Genomic DNA, 24,199 nt, shown 5'->3' with positions numbered 1-24,199 from the left:
AATCCTCCCCAGAGTGTATATGGGGATGAAGATGGGTGCTTTCCAATTTTAGTCAACAAAATTATATTCTTTATGATATCTGCCCATTAGCTAGCATTTTTTAAAAAACCAGTAAATATAGTCATTGCTTCTAATTTTGCTGTTCTAATTATGGGCATCCCCGTGACCTTAAAAAATATGCTTTCTTTTCTGTAAGATAGGACCAATACTGACAGCAGAAGACCACTGGAAGAAGGACATGGGAAAAAGAAACTTATGAGTAAAGTAAATAGATCAGCACTTCCAACAAAACAGACCCTCCTTTAGTATTTGTTGAATTAATAAAATATATGACTCATAAAAGACACTGAGCAAGTTTCCTTTTTTGCTTCCCAAGGAAAGTTCTGTCAAAATGGAACACAACAAGAAATAGTGATTCTACTGTTCCATACTTTAACAATATGTGGAGTTTTTCTTCTTGAAGGTCATGAACTTCTTTCAGTAAACATGAAAACATTTAGCATGATTAACAATGGTTTTAGGAAACAATTCTTTTGCCTGATGTTTGGGAGCCTGTAAAATGCACATATTGAAAATGGCATACTTCCCTCTTATAATACAACACCGCTTAACATTATTTTATGAATAGTCAAAGTATTCAAGTCTCCAATGATTTATTTTATTATGCAGTCTCCTCGCAAATTGTTTTCAAATTAAACTACTTGTTTAAAATATCTGCTGAAATCACTAAGTGAACAAACTCTCGTTTGTATCTTTATTTTTCTTAAAGATTGCACAAGCTGGAACCAAAACCAAAATACTATATCCACTGTACAGCACTCATTATAAAACAACACACACCACATTTGTATTCTACCAAATAGAATATTTTCTTCAAAATTATATATTGCGTGCTCTTAGATTCATGCTTTAGATATTTTACATTTATCATTATTCTCTCATAAATAATTGCAACTTGACCAATTTGTACACCTGCTACCACTATATTCAATAGGGCAAGGCGTAGTCTTTGACATGAGAACAGATAAAATGGAAATCAGTATATGGATGTCACATCTACCCAATTGTGACTAGTGTTTTGCCTAAGAAATGAAATGCTAATGTAAAATACACACACAAAACGTCGTTTCAAAAGGCACAATTTCCTCCACAGAAAAGTACAACTTAAAAATACGTGGCAGTTAAAATGTGCGCCCTCGAGGGCGCTGTGACGTTCGCATTGATGTGATCCTGAACACCAAGAGCAGACCGCCTGGGCGGTTCAGGGTGAGCTCATCCAAGAAGTCCAGAGGCCCGGGGTACGGAGGTCCTGGTCGCCCTCGAGCTGTCCAGGTGGCCGGATTTACGCCACCTCTGAACTGTTGCTCTGAGTTTCAGCACCAGATCTGGGACCTCTCACTGTTCCAAATCTGGCGCCCTCTCAAAAACAAAAACGGTTTTGTCCATTGGGTCCCTCTTCCCACCACCAGGAGTTCCTCTTCTGCGAGAATAGACCCTCGATTCCTCTGTCCTCGCCCCGCCCCTTCCCGGGAAGACTTATTACAAGTCGCGCTCGCCGCCGCCCGCAGCCTCGGGGTCGCTCTGGTCGTCTGTGAAGCAGACGTCCACGTCACTGTCGTCGCTCTTGGGATCCCCAGGTTCCGGGGGATAGCCGGGCTCGGCACCCGGGCCGTCGCCCGCTTTGGCGAGCAGACTCTGGCCAGGGTGGCGGGACTTGACATGTCGCTCCAGGTCCCGGCGGCGCACAAGTACCTTGCCGCAGAACTCGCAGCGGTAGGGCGTGTTGCCCTCGGCGTGCAGCCGGATGTGCTTGTTGAGATTGCTGGGGTCGCCGAAGGGCCGCAGACAGACTTTGCACTTGAGTGGCTTGTAGCCCGTGTGCGTCCGCATGTGGATCTTGAGCCCATACTTGCGCGAGTACAGCTTGCCGCAGTAGAGGCACAGGTGGCCGGTCTTGGGCTTACCTGCGGCGCTGCCTCCGCTGCCGCCGCCCCCTGTGCCTCCCGCCGCCGCGACGGCCGGTGGCAACGTCCCCGAGTCCAGGCGTCCGCGACCCTTCCCGGCAGTCATCTCGGACAGCTGCTGATTGTGCATGGCGATCTCTCGGTCGATGCTGGCCAGCGAGCCCAGCTCAGCGGGGCTTAGGGCGGCCGCTGCTGGCCCGCTGAAGTAGGAGATGGACTCCGGATACTTCAGCAGCCCGCCGAAGTGCAATTTGAGCGGGTAATAAGCGGTAGTGGCCGGTGAGCCGTAGAGCAGCTCCCCGTTGTAGACTGTAAAAGCCGGCATGACGGCAGGCAGGTGACTACATTCACCACCTGGATAGGCTTTGAGACCGCCCGTGTCGAGGGGCGGCAGCGCGCAGCGCTCGAGGGGCAGCCCGGGCGCCGGGGGCAGCTGCGCGTAACGCGCTCCTGGCAGCGCGGCGGAGGCGGGCGGGGCGCGCTCCACGTGCTTGAAGGCGGACGCCTCTTCCGGGGGGACCGAGAGCAGAGGGAAGCCGCGCAGGGCCCCAGAGCACGGCAGGCCATGGGGCGGTGGCGGCGGCGGGTCCCCCGCGAGCAGGCACTTCGGCTGGTGATGGTGGTGCGCGTGGTGGTGATGGTGGTGACCCGCGCCGCCCGCCGCCGAGTTCTCCCCGCTGCCCGGGCGCCCGCACGCCCGGCCCCCGCCCAGCAGCCTGCCCAAGGTGAGGCCGGCCCCCTGCTTGCTGCCGCTCTCCTCCCGGTAGGGGTCGCCGTGGGCGGCCGCCGCCGCCCTGGCTAGGCCGGCTGGCTTGAAAGCGGAGCGCACGCCGGGGTAGAAGGCCAGGCTGCCGACCCCCGCCGAGGAGCCGCCCACGATGCCGAGGAAGTGCCCTTGTCCTCGGGCGGCCCCGCTCATGTCCAAGGCACGGTCCAGCTGCTCCTTGCCTTTCTTGAGCTGCCCCCACTTGCCTGGGGTCGGCGAGGTGGCCGAGGGCGCGGAAGAGGCCTCGCGCTTGATGCCCTCCCGCGCACCGCAGGCCTGAGCTGGTGGCGGGCCCTGCGGGTGGGGTCGCAAAGTTCCTGCCTGGGAAGGCGCGGCGAAATCGGACGCGGAGGGTTTCGGGGAGAGACCGAGGCCATCAGCCGCTGGGACGGCGCCTTGACGAGCCGCGTGTTCGTGGTGCAGGAAGGCGCCGCCTCCACCGCCGCTGAACACGCAGTGGAAACGCAGGTGTGCCTTAAGGCTGTTGGGGTATCTAAACGTCCTCCAGCAGTACCAGCAGATGTAGCGCTCCTCCCCTGGGCAAGAAAGAATGGAAAAGCGACCCGGTGAGAGGCGAACAAGAGAGACAGAAAGAAAGCGCCAGTGCACCCAAGGCAAAGGCCAAGTTTCGACCAGCGGTATTGGGAGAGGGCGAAATATAAGTTCGGTAGCCCTACGGTATCAAGGACCCCGAAAAACCCCAAATGGCCAATCCTTATCAGTGTCTCCATCCTCTGGGACTACTTAGAGGCCAAAAAAGGTGACGGGACCTTTCCAACGAAGACTTCCTCCAGGCCTTCCAAGCAAAATCTTCGTTGGAAGGGCAGCACTCAGGCAGGCTGGCCGGGTAAGAGCAAAGAGCAGCTGTTGCTTTAAATCAAGTGTTGAGGCTGTGCAGTGTCTGGGCCCATCTGTTGGCGTTTGCAGAATAGGTAGCGTATGTCAAGGAGCTTGGATAAACTGAACAAAGACCAATCTAATGGTCGTGAGCGCCTCATTACCAGGCGAGACAATATCCTGTATGTATAGGCCATATGTAATCATTCCTTTTCATAGAACAATGTCTTTTGTGTCCCCTACCCACCCATTCCACCCCCTTCCAGCCTTAAACACTTTGCCTGAGGTTTTCCTGGAGCGTGACCAACTGAAGGACCACATAGGGACTATGATTTGCCATTCTTCAAAATTATTTGTATCTTTATTTCCTCTTTAACCCCATTTAATTTGCTGGGAGAAAAGAAAAAAATCTTATGCCATGATACTCTATAAAGAATGATGATAATCTAAGAAGGATGATGTTGCATTGTCTTGTCTGCCACTTGGTAATTAATTAACTCCTAGATAGCTGCACAAATCCAAGCTTAGTAAAGTCTTTGGAGAAAATATATTAGTTTTTTATTATATGAATATATATAAATGATATAGATCGATAAATAAATATAGATACTCAGCTTTTAATAAGTGCAGAATTCTCTACCAGGCACTACATATGTGTTTGGTGTCAAATCTTTTTTTGTGTTTAGTATTATTAGCATTAGTTTTTTCATTTCGCCCGAGTTTGTGAACACAACCAAGAGACACATATATGATCACATACTAGAAGTTAATTTCCACTTAAAAGGGTCGTATTACTGCTGTAGAGAGAAATGATCTTGCAGTTGGATTTCTTTTAAAACGTGGTTGATTGATAATACTGAAAGGAAAGATGTCTGTGAGAAAGAAGTTAGTTGAACCGCAAGGAAATATCCAAAATATAAATCAGTCTCATAAAATTTAACAGGAAAGTTAAATTCCCCCTCTGCATATACAAGCAGCTCAAACTTCTGAAATATTACTACAGAAATAACAATAGGGAAAAATTCCAGATCTTCTTCCCTTTATGTATAGTAACTTCTGGGTTTGCATAACACAAGTAGCTCCCACCCCCACCCCTGTGAAACACCTGTGAAAACTCAAGTGATAAGCACTATATTCCAAGGAGAGCAGAAAGAAAAATGGGAGAGTAGTATTTCCCTATGAGACCCTATCCTAATTGTTTATAGAAGTCTTAGATAAAACCATTTCAATGTTCTGTTACTTTGTACTGAACATTCATGTAAAAGAAATCTTGAAAAACAGAAAGAATAGACCTCCTGGTTCTCTTGGTGGGTATGTTGTCTTAAATAACCTTCCTTCTAACTTCAGAGCCTTTCTGTCTCTCATCACCCCTTTTGAAAGAGGGAGTTTTCCGAGTCTGCCGCAGAATGACTCAGCTTAATGCAAAGCCACATACACTTTTTTTCTTAACATGAAGGGGCAGTATTTTCCTCCACCTTACTATGAAATTGAAACCCACTGAAGTTAGCTAGAATTAGGAGAATAGCAGCCATCCGTATTTATTTCTTCCTCTTTCCAAGCTTTAAGCAGCATACATTTAATATATACTTTTTTTCAGTTATCCTAACCAACTGACATGTTCTCCAGACTCTCAGATCCAAATCATGCCAAGAGTACCAAACACATTTAACAAGTGACTGCCTCCTCTTCATGTAACTCTAAGGTAGTCAACAGTTCAGACTTCTCCAAGATGGGGAAGTCAGGGTTCAAAATCACCCATGCCTTCTCACCTCCAGAAAAAAAAAAAAAAAAAAAAAAAAAAAAGTGTTTATTTTGACATCTGTTACCATATGATGTTTATAAGCTCAATTGGCTGAAAGGAAAACACAAGGACCGCTATTCCAGTTGCTTTTGTACTATTTGGAACTACCTAAGAAAGGATGTTCTGTGTAGAAATGGCTGGCTCCTCAAGGTTAGTGGTCCTCCAAATTCTGTAGTGGCAGATTCGAGAGTTCTCCACTATGCGGCTTTTATTATACGTCTCTTTTTACTGGAAGAAGTTGACAAGAGAATGTAATATAATGTGATGCAAGGAACAAACTATCTTAGGATAATTTGAATACTATACATGCAAAATAAACAATTAACTTGCAGGAGACGATGATACTTTAAAGTAAAGTGACTCATTGTTTTGAATAAACTTCATTCTGTCTTATTCATGAAGTGTTTCCTAATTCACATACTTGTATTAATTTCTCTAACCCTATTTCTAAAGGGATGTGATTGAGCAGGCAATCCAGGAAGACAGCATGTTCGAATATTTCACAGCATTCATTATTTTGATGTTAAATAATAAATGTGTCTTTAGGAGAAATTACAGACCATTGTCATGGAAAAAAAGCCATGGTAGCTTTGTATGTGAAAAGGAAGTCTCCAAGACCTTAACTATTCTAGCACCTCCTAGACTTCTTTCCACAGGAAGTGTTCTTCAGTGTTCAAGGGTAGGTTTAAAAATGTTTTTCTGTTTAGTTACTGCACCTTAATTTGCATAAATCCGCTCTTGGCTTTGAAGGGATCAAATAAATCTGAGAAGAAACTGGGATACATCCCAGATTCAATTTAAGTAGGCAAAGGGAAATGAATAAATGCCACTTAAATGGAAGGGTCTCAGTACCTGCCAACTGACCAGCTGTAAGTACCGTAATACTTCTAAAATGCTGTAGAAATGCACTGTTCTCCTGGAAAGCCAGTGGAGAAGAAATGTCCTTGGACTTTGTAAAAGCAATCCAGGTTTGAGTTATATTCTGTGGAACTCAGGATGTAATTGCTGTAACAACAATTTAAGGCTCCTTTTTTATTATTTATTTATTTATTTTTTGAGACAGGGTCTCACTTGTCACCCAGGCTGGCATGCAGTGGTAACATTACAGCTCACTGGAGCCTTGACCTCCTGGGCTCAAGTGATCCTCTTTTCTCAGCATCCTGAGTAGCTAAGACTACAGGCATGTACCACCACACCTGGCTAATTATTTTTTTGGTATAGAGACAGAGGTCTCACTATGTTGCCCAGGGTGGTCTCAAGCTCCTAGCCTCAAGTGATCCTCCTACCTCAGCCTCCCAAAGTCTAGGATTACAGGTATGAACTACCGCGCCTAATTTTTTTATCTTAATTGAGTAAATAATGGTCTCTTTGAATAGGCATCAGAAAAAGGATGGCCCTAAGTTCATAATGCGTACTTTTTCCCCTGCCATTGTGAGCCAGATTACTATCACTGTTATCGTTTATGGTTGATTTTAAGGAGGTAGTGGCGACCTCTCCTCTTTGCCTTGAAATACAGGGAATGTGAATTCCATTTTACACTGGTTGAGCTATGTCTAGTGACTCGCTTCAAGACAGGAGGAGGAGGACTGGACTCTTGCCCATCCACGCTTTTGGAGTGGGTACCTTTCTCATCGTGAGTCGGAGTCGCCGTGGTGGGGATGTCGAACCACTGAGCCAAGGAGTTAGAATACCACACTGTCAGCTCCTCCCCTGGCTGGACGTCTCGCAATGCTCGGTAGAAGATCTGGGACGCAAGGAATGGAACAGTTCTCTGTCATTTCCTGGGTAATTGGTCAAAAAGCAACTGAGAAGAAAGGTTCAAATCCCGATTCTGATGCTGTGTGACCCTGGAGAAGCTACTGGAGCTCTCTGAACTTCACTTCCCTCACCCTTCAAACGGAAAAACAATAGTATCTACCTTATAGGGTTGTCAAGACATTTAAATGAGACGTCTAGCTAAAGCACTTTGCTCTTAATATTGTTGGCCACCGCAGGGATGGTTAGGTAGATTGAATTGGTGGTGGGGACTAGGGGACGTGGAGAGAAGCCCGCAGTACCTGTCCTCCGGGTAAGTCTGCAATAGCTTCCAGAGTCTGTTCCTGGGAGTTTCTGGCTGCCCGGATTAACCCTATCCACTCCAGAGGGGAGCCCCCCGACTCGTCCACCAGCTCCCCTCTCACCATGCGCACCTGCAACACAAGCAGTGGTCGTTCTCCCCGCACCTTGGCCAGGCCCACAACCCAGACAGAAAGTTTATCCTCCACCCCCACCCAACACAGGAAAGTGGTTGTTTTTGGTTTGGCCAGACCACTAGGGGCTACTGGAAGGAGGAGAATTCCTAATGACCTTGCTTGGGGGAGGGAGAAAGAGGAAAGTCTACCTATGCTAACAGTACCACCACTTTCCTGCGCCCCACCTTGGCAACACGGGGAGTGGGGAGGGATGTTGGGAACATCCTCCCTTAGTGCTTAAGCACATCTTGTACCAAGTTGTTCCCCACACACTACCCCAGCTCTCCCACTGGCAGTTCTGAGAGCAGCCCTAACACCAGGTTAGAGACGTTTCTAGGTCAGTCCCAGGACCCAGAGCGTCCCCCTACAAACAAACAAAAAAAATTATCTCATGCCTCCTCTATTCTGTGTGCATCGCACCTAGGTGCCTGTGAGCCTTGCAGCGAAAGTCTCAGAACAAAGCCCAAGCGGGTAAAGGTTGCCCGCAGCTGGCAGGCCATTTAAAAGCGATTAAAAAGCGTTTAAAGAGGAATGAGCGGTGGGCACCAAACCCTGCTTTAGACTATAGAGGGGCGGAGGGTGGGGGCGTGATTGCAGGAGGAGCGAGGTACAAGTCCCGCTGGCTGGACACCGGAGCTTTTTCTTACTAGAAATCTCCAAGCAAAGCAAGCTATAAAGCCAAGGAAGCCAAAGCCCTTCCTTCTACGCCTGACTTCTGCCTTCATTTCCTGGTCGCTGTTTGCCGACCTTTGGCTCCTGGGACACCCCCAAAGCGGGCGAGTGCTTTAAGTCTCCCTGGTCAGGGGTCGCAACGGTGTGTGGGGTGTGGGAGTCAAAGCTAGTGGTTTGGCCCTGGCGCCTGCCGGTTGGGACTCTGAACTCTCAGAGCCCCGCTGTAGGCGCTCTGATCCTGTGCCCCGCGCGGATGGGCGCCCCTCGCCCTTGGAGCCCGCGTCAGAGCCAGCACCTTGCTCATCCTCTCTCCATATGCCCCAAACCCACAAGCCGACATCGGCAAGGGAAAAAAATATATATCTGAGGAGATTCTGGGAACTGAGAGCCTCCCAAAGATTTTTTTTTTTGTTTAGGGGAAAAAAAAGTAAATTATTTTAAGGCGAAATTAGGCCTCAAATTAACATATTGAAGGGCAGAAGGGAAGAAAGGTTCTCGATGCCCTACGCCCCCAGAAAGAGGGTGCTTTTGCAGAGAGAGCTGAGGTCAGGGTGCGGGGGTGGGCTTCTGGGTTCTGAGGAGACCCGAGAGCCCGAGGGAAAACACAAGCCGCGAATGGTCCCGGCACCTACAGCCCTCAGTGCACCCCACCCAGGGCTGTCCCCTCTCGGCCACATCCTCTCCTCTCAACCCGACCCGTCCAGCGCTCACAGTTAAAGAGGCTACTTGCTCAGAATAACAGGAGTCCCCTTCCACCCGGCAGAATTAGCAGGTAACGACTCAATCACTCCCTTCCTCCACTTTCTCTCTCTAGCCCTTTCCCGGGTCAGGGCACTGAGAGGCGAACAGCAGTAGGCGGAGGTCTGAATGGTCAATACCTTTTTCTTGGGCCCGGGCTCCCTGCGGTCTGACAGGTACTTGCCCAGCTTGAAGGTACCAGGCACCGGTCCGAGGCGCAAGCCGGCCGGGATGCAGCAGTCGGCACTCACGCTGGTGGCTGGAGCTCTGGCGGCTCCGTGCATTGTTGCCGCCGCCCCCAGGCAGGCGCTCGGGTGCGCCAGGTCCTCGGAAGGGCGCGAGTGACAGAGCTGGAGCTGCGCGCTAGCCAGGGAGCCGCGCCCCGACGTGCGTCCTCCGCCCGCGGAGTGACGCGGGCGGGCATGCACTGCGCCTTTTCAATTGGGGCGGGAGCCTTTTGGCACCGCCAGCGCAAGGGCGCGTAGTTTGGTGAGAGAGTTGCGCTGCGAAGCAGCTGCAGAGTCCTACCCGAGAGGGTCACATGGAGTGGTTCCCTCAGCCCCCTGCATAATCGAGGCCTCTGAATGGCTAGCACACAATGGTCCAGGCGACCTTCCCATTCCTAAAAATCCAATTTGTCAAGGGCGAAGAAAAGGCACTGGTGAATCAAAGGTCCGGCGGGACCATTAATCCTCAGCATGGGGTATTGTCCTCGAGACAGTTACGATATTTTAAGTGACAAATCCACTGTATAATTTCTCCATAAATTTTACTTCCTTTTATTGTTCCCCGACAAACCAGTTTTGGGAAATAAGTGACTACTTTAAGTCTACTTGGCTGATTCCTTTGAGCCTTGGTCTACTTCAAAGATTTTTAATTCTCTCCCCTTGGCTTTATTGTAAAGGAGATTAAACAAAGAGATGGAGACTGTTTGGAGGACTTGTTAACTTCTATTGATTTCTGGCGTGTGCCATACAGAAATTAGGCAGGTACTTGATGGGAAAACACCAGAAAATACCTACACTTTTTAAATAACGACCATTTTACCATTTCAGGGGATTGGGTTCAGGCCAGTCGTCTATTTAGAACTGCTTTAATTGTCACTTCTGTCCCATTTCGTCCCAAAATATGATGAAGCCTCCAGATCAAGTTGAGAAGGCGAGGTCAACTGTGCATCACTTTTCTCGGGCACACCCCGGGCCTGCACTTTCTCTGGAGAATGGGAAACGACCCCAGAACCAACAGTTTCGACCGGGGATCCTGACCCCCGGTCCGCGGCCCAGGGTTGAAGAGGAAGAAGTTCTAACAGTGGGTTATTGATCACGTCCCCTGGAAGAGGTCCTTGGACTAACTCCCCTAAAACCAACAACCTGGACTTTTCTATTAAAAAATAATAATAAAATAAACAAAAACGAAATCACCGCAATCTGCTAAAGGTTGTAGAGAAGGGGGGCGAGGTGGGCGTTTGGGACAACTCTTTCTTACACCTACTTTGTGAACTAACAAGACGTTGTGCTTCAGAGTTAAACCGGAGAGCTCCCCGTTTTCTTTTAGGGAAGCCTCCAATTAGCGTGCGGACATTTATTTTCATAAATAGTAGCCGAGTAATCAAATCATCAGATATTTGTGACTCCTGCCGGCACCTGCCGCGTGCTGCTAGCTCTGGGCACAGCTCCCCCAATCCTATGCAGCCAGCACCGAGCCCGATGCAGTTCTTCCAAGAGAGGCCTGAGTGGTGGTGTATTTCCAAGCCTAGCGCCAGAGGCCCAGCCACTGCACAAAAGGGCGGAGGGCCCTCAGCAGCGCCCACGCTGCTAGCTTCTCCAGGCTTTGTGGGCTGAAGGTGCTGGAGCGATTGTGGTTAGCAAGGGTGGCAGGACGCAAGGTGGCGACACCTGCAACTCAGCAGTTTATCTGAGGAGGTCTTCAGAGAAGCTCCGTGTAGTGCCCCTCAGTCGAAACCTATGTTCGCCACACTGGGCAGGTCCAGGACACTCAGGATCATTCATTCTGTGCTCTCCCACTCAAGACTCGGGGAACCTTTAGTGGATTGCTTCGGAGGTTCGGCCTCCTAGTCTGTAAAATGGGAATGATGGATACAAACAGACCCTTTGCTCCCTCTCCGCGGTTCACTTTCATTTGTAACAACAATCTGTAGAGTGAGTGCATTCTGGAAGCTCCAAAACTGGTTGTTTGCCTAATGGGAGAATCCAGGTCAGGCCAAAGGTTTCAAGTCTAACGTCTCACGTCAGACCCTGAGAGGACACACGGATGGCTGGCCTCGGGCCAACTCCAGGGCCTGTGTATACATGGCTGCTGAGGCAGAGAAGAGTCGCTTGGAAAGTCTGGAGGGCCACACACTGTGGCCTCTGGGACCGTGCAGCCACACTATGCCCAGGTCACTTTCTGAGGGAGCTGCCACTGATTTTTCCTCGGAAGCCTCCAATTGCGCCTCTGAGGGCTGCGAAGACTGCCCTCGACGGAGAAGAGGGAGCCTTTGATCCAGCGGCCCATGAATGGCAAAAGCCGGGGGTGGGGGAGGGAAGGAGGAGAGGAAGCCTCTCCGAAGAGTCAGGGCAATAAATTTAAGCCATGAACATGTCCCTCTAACCTCTGGCCTGGCGACTCCGGGATGACACCCAGTTTAAATTACCAGCCCTGCAAACGGGAAGGGGCGAGCGCTGGGCCTGGGTTCGGGGCGCCTCCCCGGCCCTCCTTAATGAGTGAAAAAGCGTGAACGACACGCGAACAATTTTATCAATAGGACCATGTAAAGGCCGACTGTGAGGAAAGTTATTTATTAATATAGCCAATTGTGACTGGTTCCCAGCCCCGCGAGAAGAAAGAGACTGCGCCAGAGGCATTCACACCAGCTCGCCGAGTTTTATTCTGTCCTGTGGCTCAGAGTTGAAGTTCCCCAAGTGAAATAAATTGTCCACAAAGGAGAAAAGGAACACATTTTCTTTTATTTTTCCTCCCCTAAAAAGCAAGGGTGAAACCAATCTAATGTGCCCAGTGGAGCAAGATGGGCCGTGAAAGGCTGGGTGTTAAAAGTAAAAGCGGGCTGTGCAGCAAATGGGATGGAAAATTAAATGAAATTAAATAGCTTGAACGGCCGTATTGTCCCTTATTAAAAAGACACATTAATTACATGGTCTCAGCCTTATTCAAAGACAATGTTGAGACTCAATCAAAACATTCCACTCGGCTTTTTTTTTTTTTTTTTATCGACTTGAAATGGGCGTCCAGAGGCCCCGTTAAAGCGAAATCTCTCCTACACCGAGGTGCGGGGAAAGGCGGTTTAGGGGCGGTCCTGCTCCCTGCCCACTGTGGAACCGCTCGTGCAAGGCTCCCGCTCCAGTAACAGGTTGCCATAACAAGGCTGGAATGCTCACCAGCAGCCGCCGGCCCTCCGAGGGGCAGGCTGGGGAGAGCTAAGTCCCACCCGCGCGCGGCTTTCGGACCCGGCAGTGATAGCGCACGGCCCCGCCCGGTGCATAGTCGCGAATGAGCGAAGAGCTGGGAATGCGGCCGGCGCCGAGCACGTGTGACCTGACTGGACTCCGCCTAGAGAAAAGGAGCGCCTTAAGACTTTGGCGCTGAGACGAGTGGCTTCTTTCAGACCACACTTCTGCGCTGCTCGTCACCGTTGCTCAAAGGCTTTGAGTTTCAGGTCCCCACGGGGACCGAGTGAGCTGTCCTGAGGGGTGGCGGGGGTGGGGAGGGCTGAGTCTTGGAGACCCTGGTGCTGGTGACTCACCAAACACCCCTCCCTCCCAGGTCGGCGCGGAATCCCGAAACTGGTCCCGGAGGAGTCCTGAACCCGGGGATGCAGAGAGCCGCTCGGGGTCAGCGACCCGAGACGAAGGAGGTTGGGGAAAGCAGAGAGAGGCCTGCAAGCCCCGCTTTCAGTAGCCGAATGTTGGCCGGAGGTGGCCTAGGCTGCACCCCCCGAGGGTGTCCGCGCGGGCCGGGCGGGCGGGTCAGCTCGGACCAGCTGCGCGGCCCCCGAGGCGCGGGTGGGACATTAAGGCCGGGTCTGAATAGGGCGGCGGCGATGGGCTCTGGGAACGCCACCAGATGACACGCCGGCGATGAGGCCATTTTCCCCTTAATTGCGTGGCCGGTGGATGCGCGGCGGCCGGGAGTCTCCAAAGTGGCAGCCAGGACGCAGCCCGGACGCCGCTGGTGGGTTTTGTGGTGCCTTTTTTGTTGTTTTTTAAGTCCTCCGTTGGAAACGGCTCAATAAAAGTATTCAGAATCCCTCTCAAGTTGCCTTTTAACCGGAGTTCTCCAACTTATTTCTTGGTTCTTTCGGTTGACATGGTGCAAAGAAAAGTCAGCGAGCGTGTTGCTGAATTGCAATGTCTCGGGGCACCTCCACATTCAGCGCTTCTCTGCCGGCCGCTGCCGAATGAGCCCGCACTCAATTCGATTTTCCTTGCTGTTGGGCACATTTAGGAGCGCCTCTATTTGTGAAGTTCATTTCTAGGCAAATGTATTCAAGAGCTGATGGGAATGAATAGGACCGTGTGTCAGCCGCCCCTAATTGGGATTAAAGCACTTAGGAGCATATGCAGAGAGTGACAGAAATTCTCAGGTTGCATTGTGTTCAGACTTCCACCCGCTCGGACGCTCCTCCTCCAGGGGAGATTTATAGAGATTTCTCGGAGAAACTGAGGAAAGAAAAGCGAAAAGGGAAACAACTGGGCTAATGGCTCACGATGGGGCTGCGGTTCCGCAAGTGGTGGTGACAGCTTCTGAGAAAAGATGCTGGGGAATAATTGAACGCGGGCGGGGGAGCAGGTCTGAACTCTTTAATCAGAAAGGCGGAGAGTTAAAAGGCGAAATAAAGATGTTCTGGAGATTCCCAGACGGTGTTTCCCCCTTTTCTTCTTCTTTTTTTTTTTTTTTTTTTTTCTTTTCCTTGAAGAGCCGGGATACATTTCTTTTTATCTCTACCCTCCCACACCCACCCTAAATAACATACCCTCTCTTGGAGCAATAATAAGAACAATTTGGTACTCGAATTAGAGAGGGGAAAAGTCACAAAAGAAACAAAAATATCTCTCTTTTTTTGTATGTTGAAGACTTCACACCCAAATAAATCAATGAAAGTATTTTGACATATGAATGTGTGTGTAAACTATACACATGCTATGTTAAACACGATCATAATATGTATTTATATAATTAAGGCTGTGTGTAGATATATAGTGTGGTAAATCTCCACCTGGAAGTAGCTGCTAGGTTTCTGAGCTGAATTGACAAAGCTTCCCCCGACTTCCTGCTCTGTCACCCAAGCTGGAGGGCAGTGGAGTAATCATGGCTTACATGGCTCAGTGGTCCATCATGGTTCACTGCAGCCTTGATCACCTGGGCTGAAGCGATCTTCCCATCTCAGCTTCCAGAGTAGCTGAGGCTACAGGTGTGAGCCATGACACTTGGCTATTTTTTTATTATTATTTATGTTTTGGAGATTCCAACCAGGCTGGTATGGAACTTCTGGGCTCAAGTCAGCATTCCAAAGTGCTAGGATTACAGGCGTAAACCATGGTGCTCAGCCCACAAGGCCTTTTAAAACCTGAAAATCAACATGGAACTGAGGCTCAGACAGTTGTCTAAGCAAAGAGAAGTGACAGCCTCTTTTAGCCCTTGAGGAGCAGAGAAGCCAGAAAGGACAGATGAACACTGAACAAAAGAATGAGGGGGAAAGCAGATACTTCTTTTCTGGATTTTCTTTCTTTTCTTTTCTTTCTTTCTTTCTTTCTTTCTTTCTTTCTTTCTTTCTTTCTTTCTTTCTTTCTTTCTAATTCATCTGCAAACATTGATTCCCAGGAAAAGTGAGAGACTCTGGTTGTCTGAGCTCAGGATAGGAGAGAGACTTCTCACTATACTACTTTTGGTATCATTTTGGATTTGGTACCATAAGAGTATATTTCCAATTAAAAGTTATTCTTGCTGGATGTGGTGGTTCTCACCTATAAACCCAACACTTTAGGAGGCTGAGGCTGGGGTATTGCTTGAGAGTTTGAGACCAGCCTGGGTAACATAATGAGACCCTGTGTCTACAAAAAAATTTTTAATAAGTTATTCTTGATATTACATTTTTTAAATCTGTATGAGGGCAAGGGGAAAAGAGGAACGAAATAAAAGGATGGTAATGTGGAAATATGAAAAAGAGATGACAACCAGCAATTTTTATAATAAATTCCTATGCAAAATTAGTCTCCCAAACTCACTCTAGAAACACCTGCTAACCATGGGCTTAGCCATGGTGAGAAGCTGTGTTCTCCAACTACAAAGGAGATTCTGGATAAAGGGGATGACCATGTGACAGAGTGACAAGCTCCCCCCACCCCACAACCATGTCAAGCCATGAGTGGAATATTTTCTTTCTCCTTCAATTCCTAAAACCTTCTTTCTCCCCCAGGCTAGCCCACCTCATAAAGAAAGAACTTGTGAATCTGTGTTCAGGAGGCACAGGATTTTCCTTTACCCCCAAATCTAGTTTTAAACTTTTTGGAAAGTAGTGCATTATCAGAGGAAGCTGGCCTGGCAGATACCTTGGTTGTCCCTGGGAGAACCTGTGAGCAGTTGAAGTTGATCCAGTGATCACCGCAATAACAAAATAAACAAACAATAAAAATTTTCTGCTTCTGTCACAACTAAGAGCCAAATTTATGTTCATAGCCAGCATCTTCAAAGAGCAATTAGAAAGTTCACTAGTAGGATCTGTGTGTTCTTCTACTGTCACCACTAATTATGTGTCTGATGCAACGCTATCACTCATGTTATCCATACTCATGTTATTTATATGCGTGAGCAAATGAGGATACATTTCAATTTCTTGAAAGTATAGTTGAATTTTATATATCCTTCATTTTATGGTAGGATAAACATTCAGATAACCTTTCCAACACATAAATAATCACAATCTAAAATTTTGGTAAGGTTACAAAAGGTAAATTTTATGTACATACACACGAAGATATTGTTTAAATAGTTTTATTGAGATTCACAAGCCATAAAATTCACCCATTTAAAGTGTACAAATTTTGTTAGCGTATTCACAGTTCACATAGTGTACAACCATTACCACAAGCTAATTTTGGAACATTTTCATCTGCCTCACTCAAAGAAAGCTCGTACCCAATAGCTACCACTCCCCATTCATCCCCAACCTCTCCAGTTCTAGGCAACTACCAGCGTTTTTCAGTCTCTAAACATTTGCTTATTCTGGACATTTTATCTAAATGAAATCATACAACATGTGGTCTTTTGAGGTTTTTTACTTAGTATGTTTTCAGGGTTCATCCATGTATAAGAGTTCATTCCTTTTTGTGGATAAATAATATTCCATCGTAGAGATATCTCAAATTTTATTTTTCCATTCATTAGTTAATAGGCCTTTGCTATTATGAGCAATGCTGTTTTGAACATTGGTATACGTGTTTGTGTGTATGTGTCTCTGTGTGTGTGTATGTGTGTGCGTGTGTGTGTATATATATACACACACACACATATATATATATGTTTTGTTTTATTTTATTTTATTGAGACGGAGTCTTGCTCTGTTGCCCAGGCTGAAGTGCAATGGCACAATCTCGACTCACTGCAACCTCCACCTCCTGGGTTCAAGAGATTCTCCTGCCTCAGCCTCCCAAGTACCTGGAATTACAGGTGTGCATCACTATGCCCAGCTAATTTTTGTATTTTCAGTAGGGACGGGGTTTCGCCATGTTGGCCAGGCTGGTCTCGAACTCCTGACCTCATGTGATCCACCCACCTCAGCCTCCCAAAGTGCTAGGATTACAGACATGAGCCACTGCACCCAGCTGTTTTTATTTCTTTTGGCTGTATACCTAGGAGTAGAATTGCTTGGCCATACAATAACTGTGTTTAATTTTGGGGGGATTGTCAAACTGTCTTCCAAAGCAGCTGCACCATTCTACATTCCCACCGGGAGTGTATAAGGGCTTCAGCTTCTCCACATCCTTGCCAACACTTATTATCTGTCTTTTTAATTATCGCCATCCTAGTAGGGATGAAGTGGTGTCTCACTGTAGTTTTGATTTGCATTTCCCTAATGACTAAATGAATAATGCTCAGACATACTTTCGTGTGCTTTCTGCCATTCATATATCCTTTTTAGGGAAATGTCTATCTAGGTCCTTTGCCCATGTTTCAGTTGGGTTATTTGTCTTTTAATTATTGAGCACACACATTTTTTATAACTTTTTAAATGCCCAACACATAACAGGCTATTAGGTTGAATGATCATAACAACACTATGAGGTAGAATTTTTTATCTATCTTTTACCAATGAGAAAATTTCAAAGAGGTTGAGAGCTTATTGGGGTCATACAGTAAATAATGGAGACAGAATTCCTCTCACATCATTCTGGGTTTAAAATCCAGGCCATTGGGGGGGGGAGGGGGGAGGGATTGCATTGGGAGTTATACCTGATGTAAATGACGAGTTGATGGGTGCAGCACACCAACATGGCACAAGTATACATATGTAACAAACCTGCACGTTATGCACATGTACCCTACAACTTAAAGTATAATAATAATAAATAAATTTAAAAAAAAAAATCCAGGCCATTTACACTTGACCTCACTGCGTTAAGGGGCTTAATTGATGTCACATATCTGTTCTTCTCTATGCAAATGATTAAGTTACCATGGGACATCCAAGTAGTTGAGAGAGTGGGCTCTGCAGTCAGAGTGCCTAGATTCAAATCCTTCTTCTGACACTTAGCCACGTGAACTTGAGCAAGGGTAACCTTTCTATTCTCCAGTTTCCTTATCTGTAAAATATGAGTAATAAAAAAGACCTACTTCTCAAGTGCTCAACAGAGCACTGAAGACGTAGGACATACTCAGAAATGTTACTTAATAATATTCTTATAATGATACTATGCCCACCATTTACCAAGCCCTATGATAATGTATTTGTACTGTTAGGCTAGGAATTGTATATGATAAATTAAATGGAGCAGGACTTCTGGCGCCAGAGGCTACTTGGTCAGTCACATAAGATACAGTCATGCATAGCTCAGGGCAACAAATAATTGATGAAGGAAAGCCTCTCTTTATAGATGTATTCTATCTCATAAATGAATAAAGAGTTTGGGAATTCAAGTATTATTGTTTTGGAACCCTTAGTGAAATAATGAATCCAGGCAATGATCATCAGTGACGGCTAGCAGCACAAAAAGCAAGACAACTACATATTATGTGCCTCTGAATGGAAGAAGGCAACACCGCCTGTGAAACAATCTTGCCAAAACAAGCAAGCAAGCAAATAAACGAAATCAAACCTGAATCTGATTGTTCTCATAATAGGAAATAGAGAGGACAGATGAACATGACAAACAAATCAGTGGGACTTGATCAGCAAAAAAAAAATAAAACAAAAACAGATTGTGGGACCCTCTACTGGACAACTCATTTTTATTTTTAACAAGTAAGTTGCAAGGTGAAAGGGAGAGGGAGGGGAGACCAACACATTTAAAGAGATTTAAAGAGTGTGGTGGTTTAAAAATATGTCCACAGATTATTTAACAATTCACACCTCAAAAAGCGGAACCTTGAGTGTGGGCAAAATTTAATCACTTGCTTGTAACAAAGAGAATATGGCAGAAGTGATGGTGTGTGGTTTTTGAGACTAGGCCATTGCACATTCCTCCTTGATATCTCTACAACACTGACTAGATATTCCATGGTATTAGGAATTAATGTTAATTTTAAATGAAATAATTTTAGTATGGTTATGTTTTTTAAATCCTTATTTTTCAGATACATACTGAAATATTCACAGAAGAAATATGATGTCTGGGATTTGCTTCACATAATTCTAAGGTGAGAGGGCAATGAGTAGAGGTATAGATCAGGATTTTTCAACCTAAGCACTAATGACATTTTGAACTTTGTTGTAGGGGCTGTCCTGTCATTGTATGATATTTAGCAGCATCCTTGTCTCTACCCACTAGGTGCCAGGAATATCCCTCCCCCATTGTGGTGCAAGACATTGACAAATGTCCCTGAAGGAGAAAATTACTCTCCGTTGAGAACCACTGGGTATAGATGAAACAAAATTGGCCACAAGTTGATAATTATCCAATTGAGTGAGTGATAAGTACATGGGCATTCGCTACAATATTCTGTCTATTTTTGTATGTGTTGGAACTTTTCAAAATAAAATGTTATTCAAAAATAAGATTTTTTTTAAAAGTCCAGTAGGGGAGAAGAGATGTGAGACAGTCAGTGGGTATGTGTACATGCTCTCAAATCTGAGCGGTAAAAAAAGCAAAAACAGGTTCTCTGCTTCTATGATCTTTTAAGAAGCTATACCAGGGATGGGCTAGAGAGAATGTCCTGAGTTGCAGGGTGTACAATCTAAAGAGCTGCCTGGAATCTTCAAAGCTACAGTGGTACCTTGCTAGACCTAAGAAATCCACAGCCTTCACAATTTTGAAAAAAAGGTACTTCTGTGGCATTGAATAAAACTCTTTCTACTCTTCTCAGTTGGGATAGGAACCACCAAATGTGGTCTGCACTTAAGTCAATTATAAATGGCCTGAATTCATTTCATTTGTGCAAATACCTTCCTTGTTAAAAAAAAAAAAAAAAAAAAAAAAACCCGTGAAGTTATTCCACATTCATCCTTGACCTTTGAGCCTCAAAGTCATGTTTGGAAGATAGCATGGAGGAGAAGAGTCTTCAGTATTATCCCTCGGTTTGGGGATACTGTGCTCCTAACTTAATATCCTAAGACATGTCTGGATCAGTGAGTGTTCTGAGGTAATGTGGAACTTTCTCCTCCCAAAATTCACATGTTGAAGTCCTACCCACCAGTACCTCACTCAGAATGTGACCTTATTTGGAGATAGGGTTCTTAAAAAGATAACCAAATTAAAATGAATTTATTAGGGTGACTCCTAATCTAATATAACTGGTGTCCTCATAAGAAGAGGCATTTGGATTCAGACATGCATATAGGAAGAATGTCATGCGAACATGAAGACAGTCACCTATAAGCAAAGAGAGAGGCCTGGAATAGATCTTTCCTTCACAGCCCTCAGAAGACACCAATCTTATCAAAACCTTGATTTTGAACTTCTGGCCTCCAGAACTGTGAGACAATAAATTTTTGTTATCTAAGCCACCCTGTTTTTTGGTACTTTGTTAGGGCAACTCTAGCAAACTGATACAAGAACAAACACCAAAAACTCTGTGAAGGGTTGAAGCAGAAAGGGATAAGAGGTGGTTCTGATTCTATCCAAATGTAAGAAATACTGGCTTCAAGGCTACTTCCCCAATAAAACCCAAATTAAACCATAAGATGGCTCGACTGGAGACACCACAGCCAAGGCACAGGACACAGACCCGACTGTCTCTGAGAATGGCTCTCTGCCCCTACTGCCTCAAGAAGTTTGATACTCTGCTGCTGACCTCACAAAAAGGGATTCCACACAGGCGTTTGCTTTTTCACATTACTTATTTCCAAATCAAAGTCTCGGGTGGTAGTTTCTGACTTAGAACCTAAGCCATATTGCTATGTCCTATATGCAATAAGAAAGCTGAGAAAATGAGCATCTGATTTATAAATAGGGAAAGGATGGAGCCATTCCCAGTCATAGTTAAAACGTCTTCATAAGCTTGATACAACTTCACTACACTGCCTTAGTCGCTGTAACAAAGTCTTCTATTAGCTTCCCAAGTATTCATTTTTCCCATCTTTTAATAGAACCCTGATTGTATTATGTTACTGCTAGTTGCATTGCTGTCTAGAACAAAGACTGTGTGTCCCAGCCTCTTTGTGGCTATGTAAGTCCTGGTCAATATGATGTAAAAAGAGGTATCTTTTAAGACTAAGGAGACATATCAGCCCCCTTTTGACTTTCCTCATGCTTGAAATGCAGACATGATGGCTGGGGCTACAGAAGCCATCTTGGTCCATGATATGATCCTGTGTATGGAAGCCATGTACTGAGGATGGCCAAACAGAAAGACAGAAGGAAGTAGGATCCCAGATGACTTAATGGAACAAGCACACCAACCCTGGATTACGTATGGCTGGACTTCTTTTAGGTGAAAATAAACTCTGGTGTCTAAACCACTACTTGGCAGGGGAAGGGAGAAAGTTCTTTTACTTAAGGCTGATAGCAATCCCGAAGTGGTACTACTAATATATGGAAGATACTGGTTTGTTTCCTTTTGGGCTTTGGCGTTGTGTGTGTTATCAATGAATTAACTTTTTAGATTTCCTTATAATTTGTATTCATTTTTATATTTAAGAGGCTTGTATATAAATATACCTTTTAAAATGAGATACTATTGATTTTGTTTTACCAAAAATATTTGGAGAATAAAAAATGTTTAAGTCATTAACATAGGAACATTCTTCCAAAAATTGCTATTTAGTGTTGAAAAATAAGACATCCTTTGAATCCAGGACATCATTGCTGTGCATTTATGAATTTGTAGTCTGTCTTGATTCATTTTGTGTTGCTATAACAGAATACCACAGACTGAGTAATTTACAAAGAAAATAAATTTATTTCTTACTGTTCTGGAGGCTGGAAAGTCCAAGAGCATGGCACTGGCATCTGGCAAGGACCTTCTAGTTGTTAAGAAAGTGGAAGGACAAGAAAGTGCTCTCAAGAGAGCAAGAGAGACTGAGGGGGCAGAACTCACTTTTATAACAAGACCTTTCCCCCAATAACTAAGCCACTCTCAGGATAATGATAACAACGTTAATCCATTTATGAGAACAGAGCCCTTGTGACCTAATCACCTCTTATCAGGCCCCATCTCCCAGAACTATTGTATTGGGAGTTAACTTCCCAACCCATGAAGTTTGGGGAACACAGTCAAACCAATAGCATGGTCTGTGGTCTGAATTCTGTATATTGTCAACCCCAACATTTAATTATATTTTAGTAGATGTTTAATGAAGGATATTAAACTATTCATATAGCATCTATCTTCTTCAGAATTGATAAATTTATTCATTCCTAATCTTAAATCAGCTGTGTGATGTATTTTAGGCTTCTAAGGGAAAAGTAACAAATGCAAAAATATTTCAAGTGCAGGGAGAAGAAGTAGGTTCATGTCACTAAAAATGAAAGAGATACCCATACATGTTTCCAAGGTCAAACCAAAGGCTATCATTATATGGTTCTTCATTTTATCACTGATGGTGATGCAGAGGACTTAAAAAAAATTTAAGCTGATTCATCTTGAGTCATGTGAGGGTTGAGATGATTTGATATAAAGAAATAATAAGAGAATTCAGTAGAGAGAAATAAATGATAAAGGGGTAGGAGAGAAAAAAAGTAAAAGGAAGAAGTGAGAAGCTATCAGAAAGAAGTTTCTATACTTGAGCAACAGATAAAGATGGAATGATTTGCTGATTAGTATAACTGAAAATATGGGGAGGGGTGGATTCTGCAGGACAGCATCTGGATTAAATACTTTATAAGAAAAAATATAATTCAGCAAAAGTCTTTCTCTTCTGTGATAACATGACAGACATTTCAGTGCCTACTTGCCTCAAAAAGAGGAACTTGACACAGAGCAGCAACCAGAAGCTACTTATTCTTTCATCATTAGACCAGAAAGGAAAGGAAATGTTTTTTAGAATATGTTGCCAAGTAATTAATGAAGTTGACAAGTTGAAGGCAATTTTCTGGTTCTTGTTTTAACAACAACTTAACTTTGTTTTTTATAACCCAATGATGTTGGGTAAAATAAAACCAACTGACAGAGAATAAGTCAGGACAGGAATTGGTTGCATCTGAATATGAAAAATATCTAGAAAGATGCTTCATCTTTATCCTTTATCTAATTCTGTTGCCCTCATAGCATGCATGAATTCAGTTTTTAATTACTTATTTTTAATTTTTAAAATATATAACAAATCACGCATAGCAAAAGTTTTATTCTGTAGAATTGATACTCTCATTCTCTCATTTTTACATTTCACTCAGTCACAGCTTAGAGAAGTTGTGTAATATTGCCAATAAGAATGATTCCTTTGATTTCCACGTAATTTTTCCAGTGACTGTTTTTTCTGTCTTCAGGGTTAATTTCCTGTAGTAAACTGTTACATAATCATCCCCAGTGAATCAAACCTCCTGGTATTCATGCTCTTGTATAATCTCCTTTCACAATGATCCTAGGCTTTGCCATATGACTCGCTCTGGTCAATGGGACATCAGCAAACATGACACAAACAGAAGTTTCAGTACTTGCACATTTGCATCATCCCCTTTTAATATACTATTGATTGCCATATGAAGAAGCCTGATCTAGTCTTCTTAAAAGACCACTCCTCAGAGCAAGAGGTCCAGCCCTCAGCTCCCCATCAAATGATTATAGCCACTTTAGTGAGCCTAGGTGAGACTAGAGAAAGATCCATCCAGGTAAGCCCAACCCAAATTGCAGAATGGTGAACAAATAAAGTGTTGTTTTATGTCACTAAGTTTTAATAACCAATTAGTTATTCAGTGACAGATAATAGATAGATACACCTCCTCTGAATGAATAAAATTAAACAGAACAGAGATAAATGTGGGGGAGACTGCCTTGATTCGTTATGATCAGCGGTCTAGAAATGTGAGAAGGTAAACTATTTAGACAAGAGATAACCAACAAACTGGGGATTGTGACTGATCACAAGTATGGAAGATATTAAGATATCAACCCAACAACCATCATCCCCATACGTTTTTTGCTAGCAGAACCCTGAGTTTGTGTATAAAGTGTTCAGGTGCTTTAGGGAATGCAAAGTCCCTCCAAACTCCAAGAGGTGAATCTTGATTAACTTAAGTCAGTCATGGTAGTTCCTTTACCCTCATTTTTGACTGGTTTAGGAACAGGAATGTGAAACAATTCTGGGGGGGGGGGGAAACATGTGAGAGCAAGTGATTTGGAGGTACATGGGAACCGTTTTCTTTCATCTTAAAAGGGGTGTCTAAAAGAAAACGGTCTCCATTATTTCTGTCTTTTCATGTTTTGTGAGAATGACATTCTTAGAAAAGCAGCAATCAATTGTGAGGAAACCTGAGGACAGAAACCAACATCCACATCAAAGAGTAAAGAAATGTTAGGTGTTTAGTTGAACAATTAGGCAATAGTTTCTGTAACCTAAATGTGAGATGTGGGTATTTTGCTT

General features: G+C 45.0%; 1 protein-coding gene across 1 annotated transcript; it reads right to left on the bottom strand.

The window, feature by feature from the left end:
- Positions 1 to 725: 725 nt before the first annotated feature.
- On the bottom strand, positions 726 to 9,554 carry PRDM13 (PR/SET domain 13). The gene is made up of 4 exons (XM_025384437.1): positions 9,150 to 9,554; positions 7,426 to 7,557; positions 6,992 to 7,112; positions 726 to 3,266 (listed from the first exon to the last, which is right to left on the bottom strand). Exons 1-4 carry the CDS (start codon positions 9,291 to 9,293, stop codon positions 1,540 to 1,542), a joined length of 2,124 nt encoding a protein of 707 aa, XP_025240222.1. The 5' UTR covers positions 9,294 to 9,554; the 3' UTR covers positions 726 to 1,539.
- Positions 9,555 to 24,199: the final 14,645 nt, after the last annotated feature.

This window comes from Theropithecus gelada, chromosome 4, assembly GCF_003255815.1.
Source record: "Theropithecus gelada isolate Dixy chromosome 4, Tgel_1.0, whole genome shotgun sequence".
NCBI classification, from domain to species: Eukaryota; Metazoa; Chordata; class Mammalia; order Primates; family Cercopithecidae; genus Theropithecus; species Theropithecus gelada.
The sequence above is the reverse complement of the archived record's forward strand: the minus strand, read 5'-3'. Positions and strand labels throughout refer to the sequence as shown.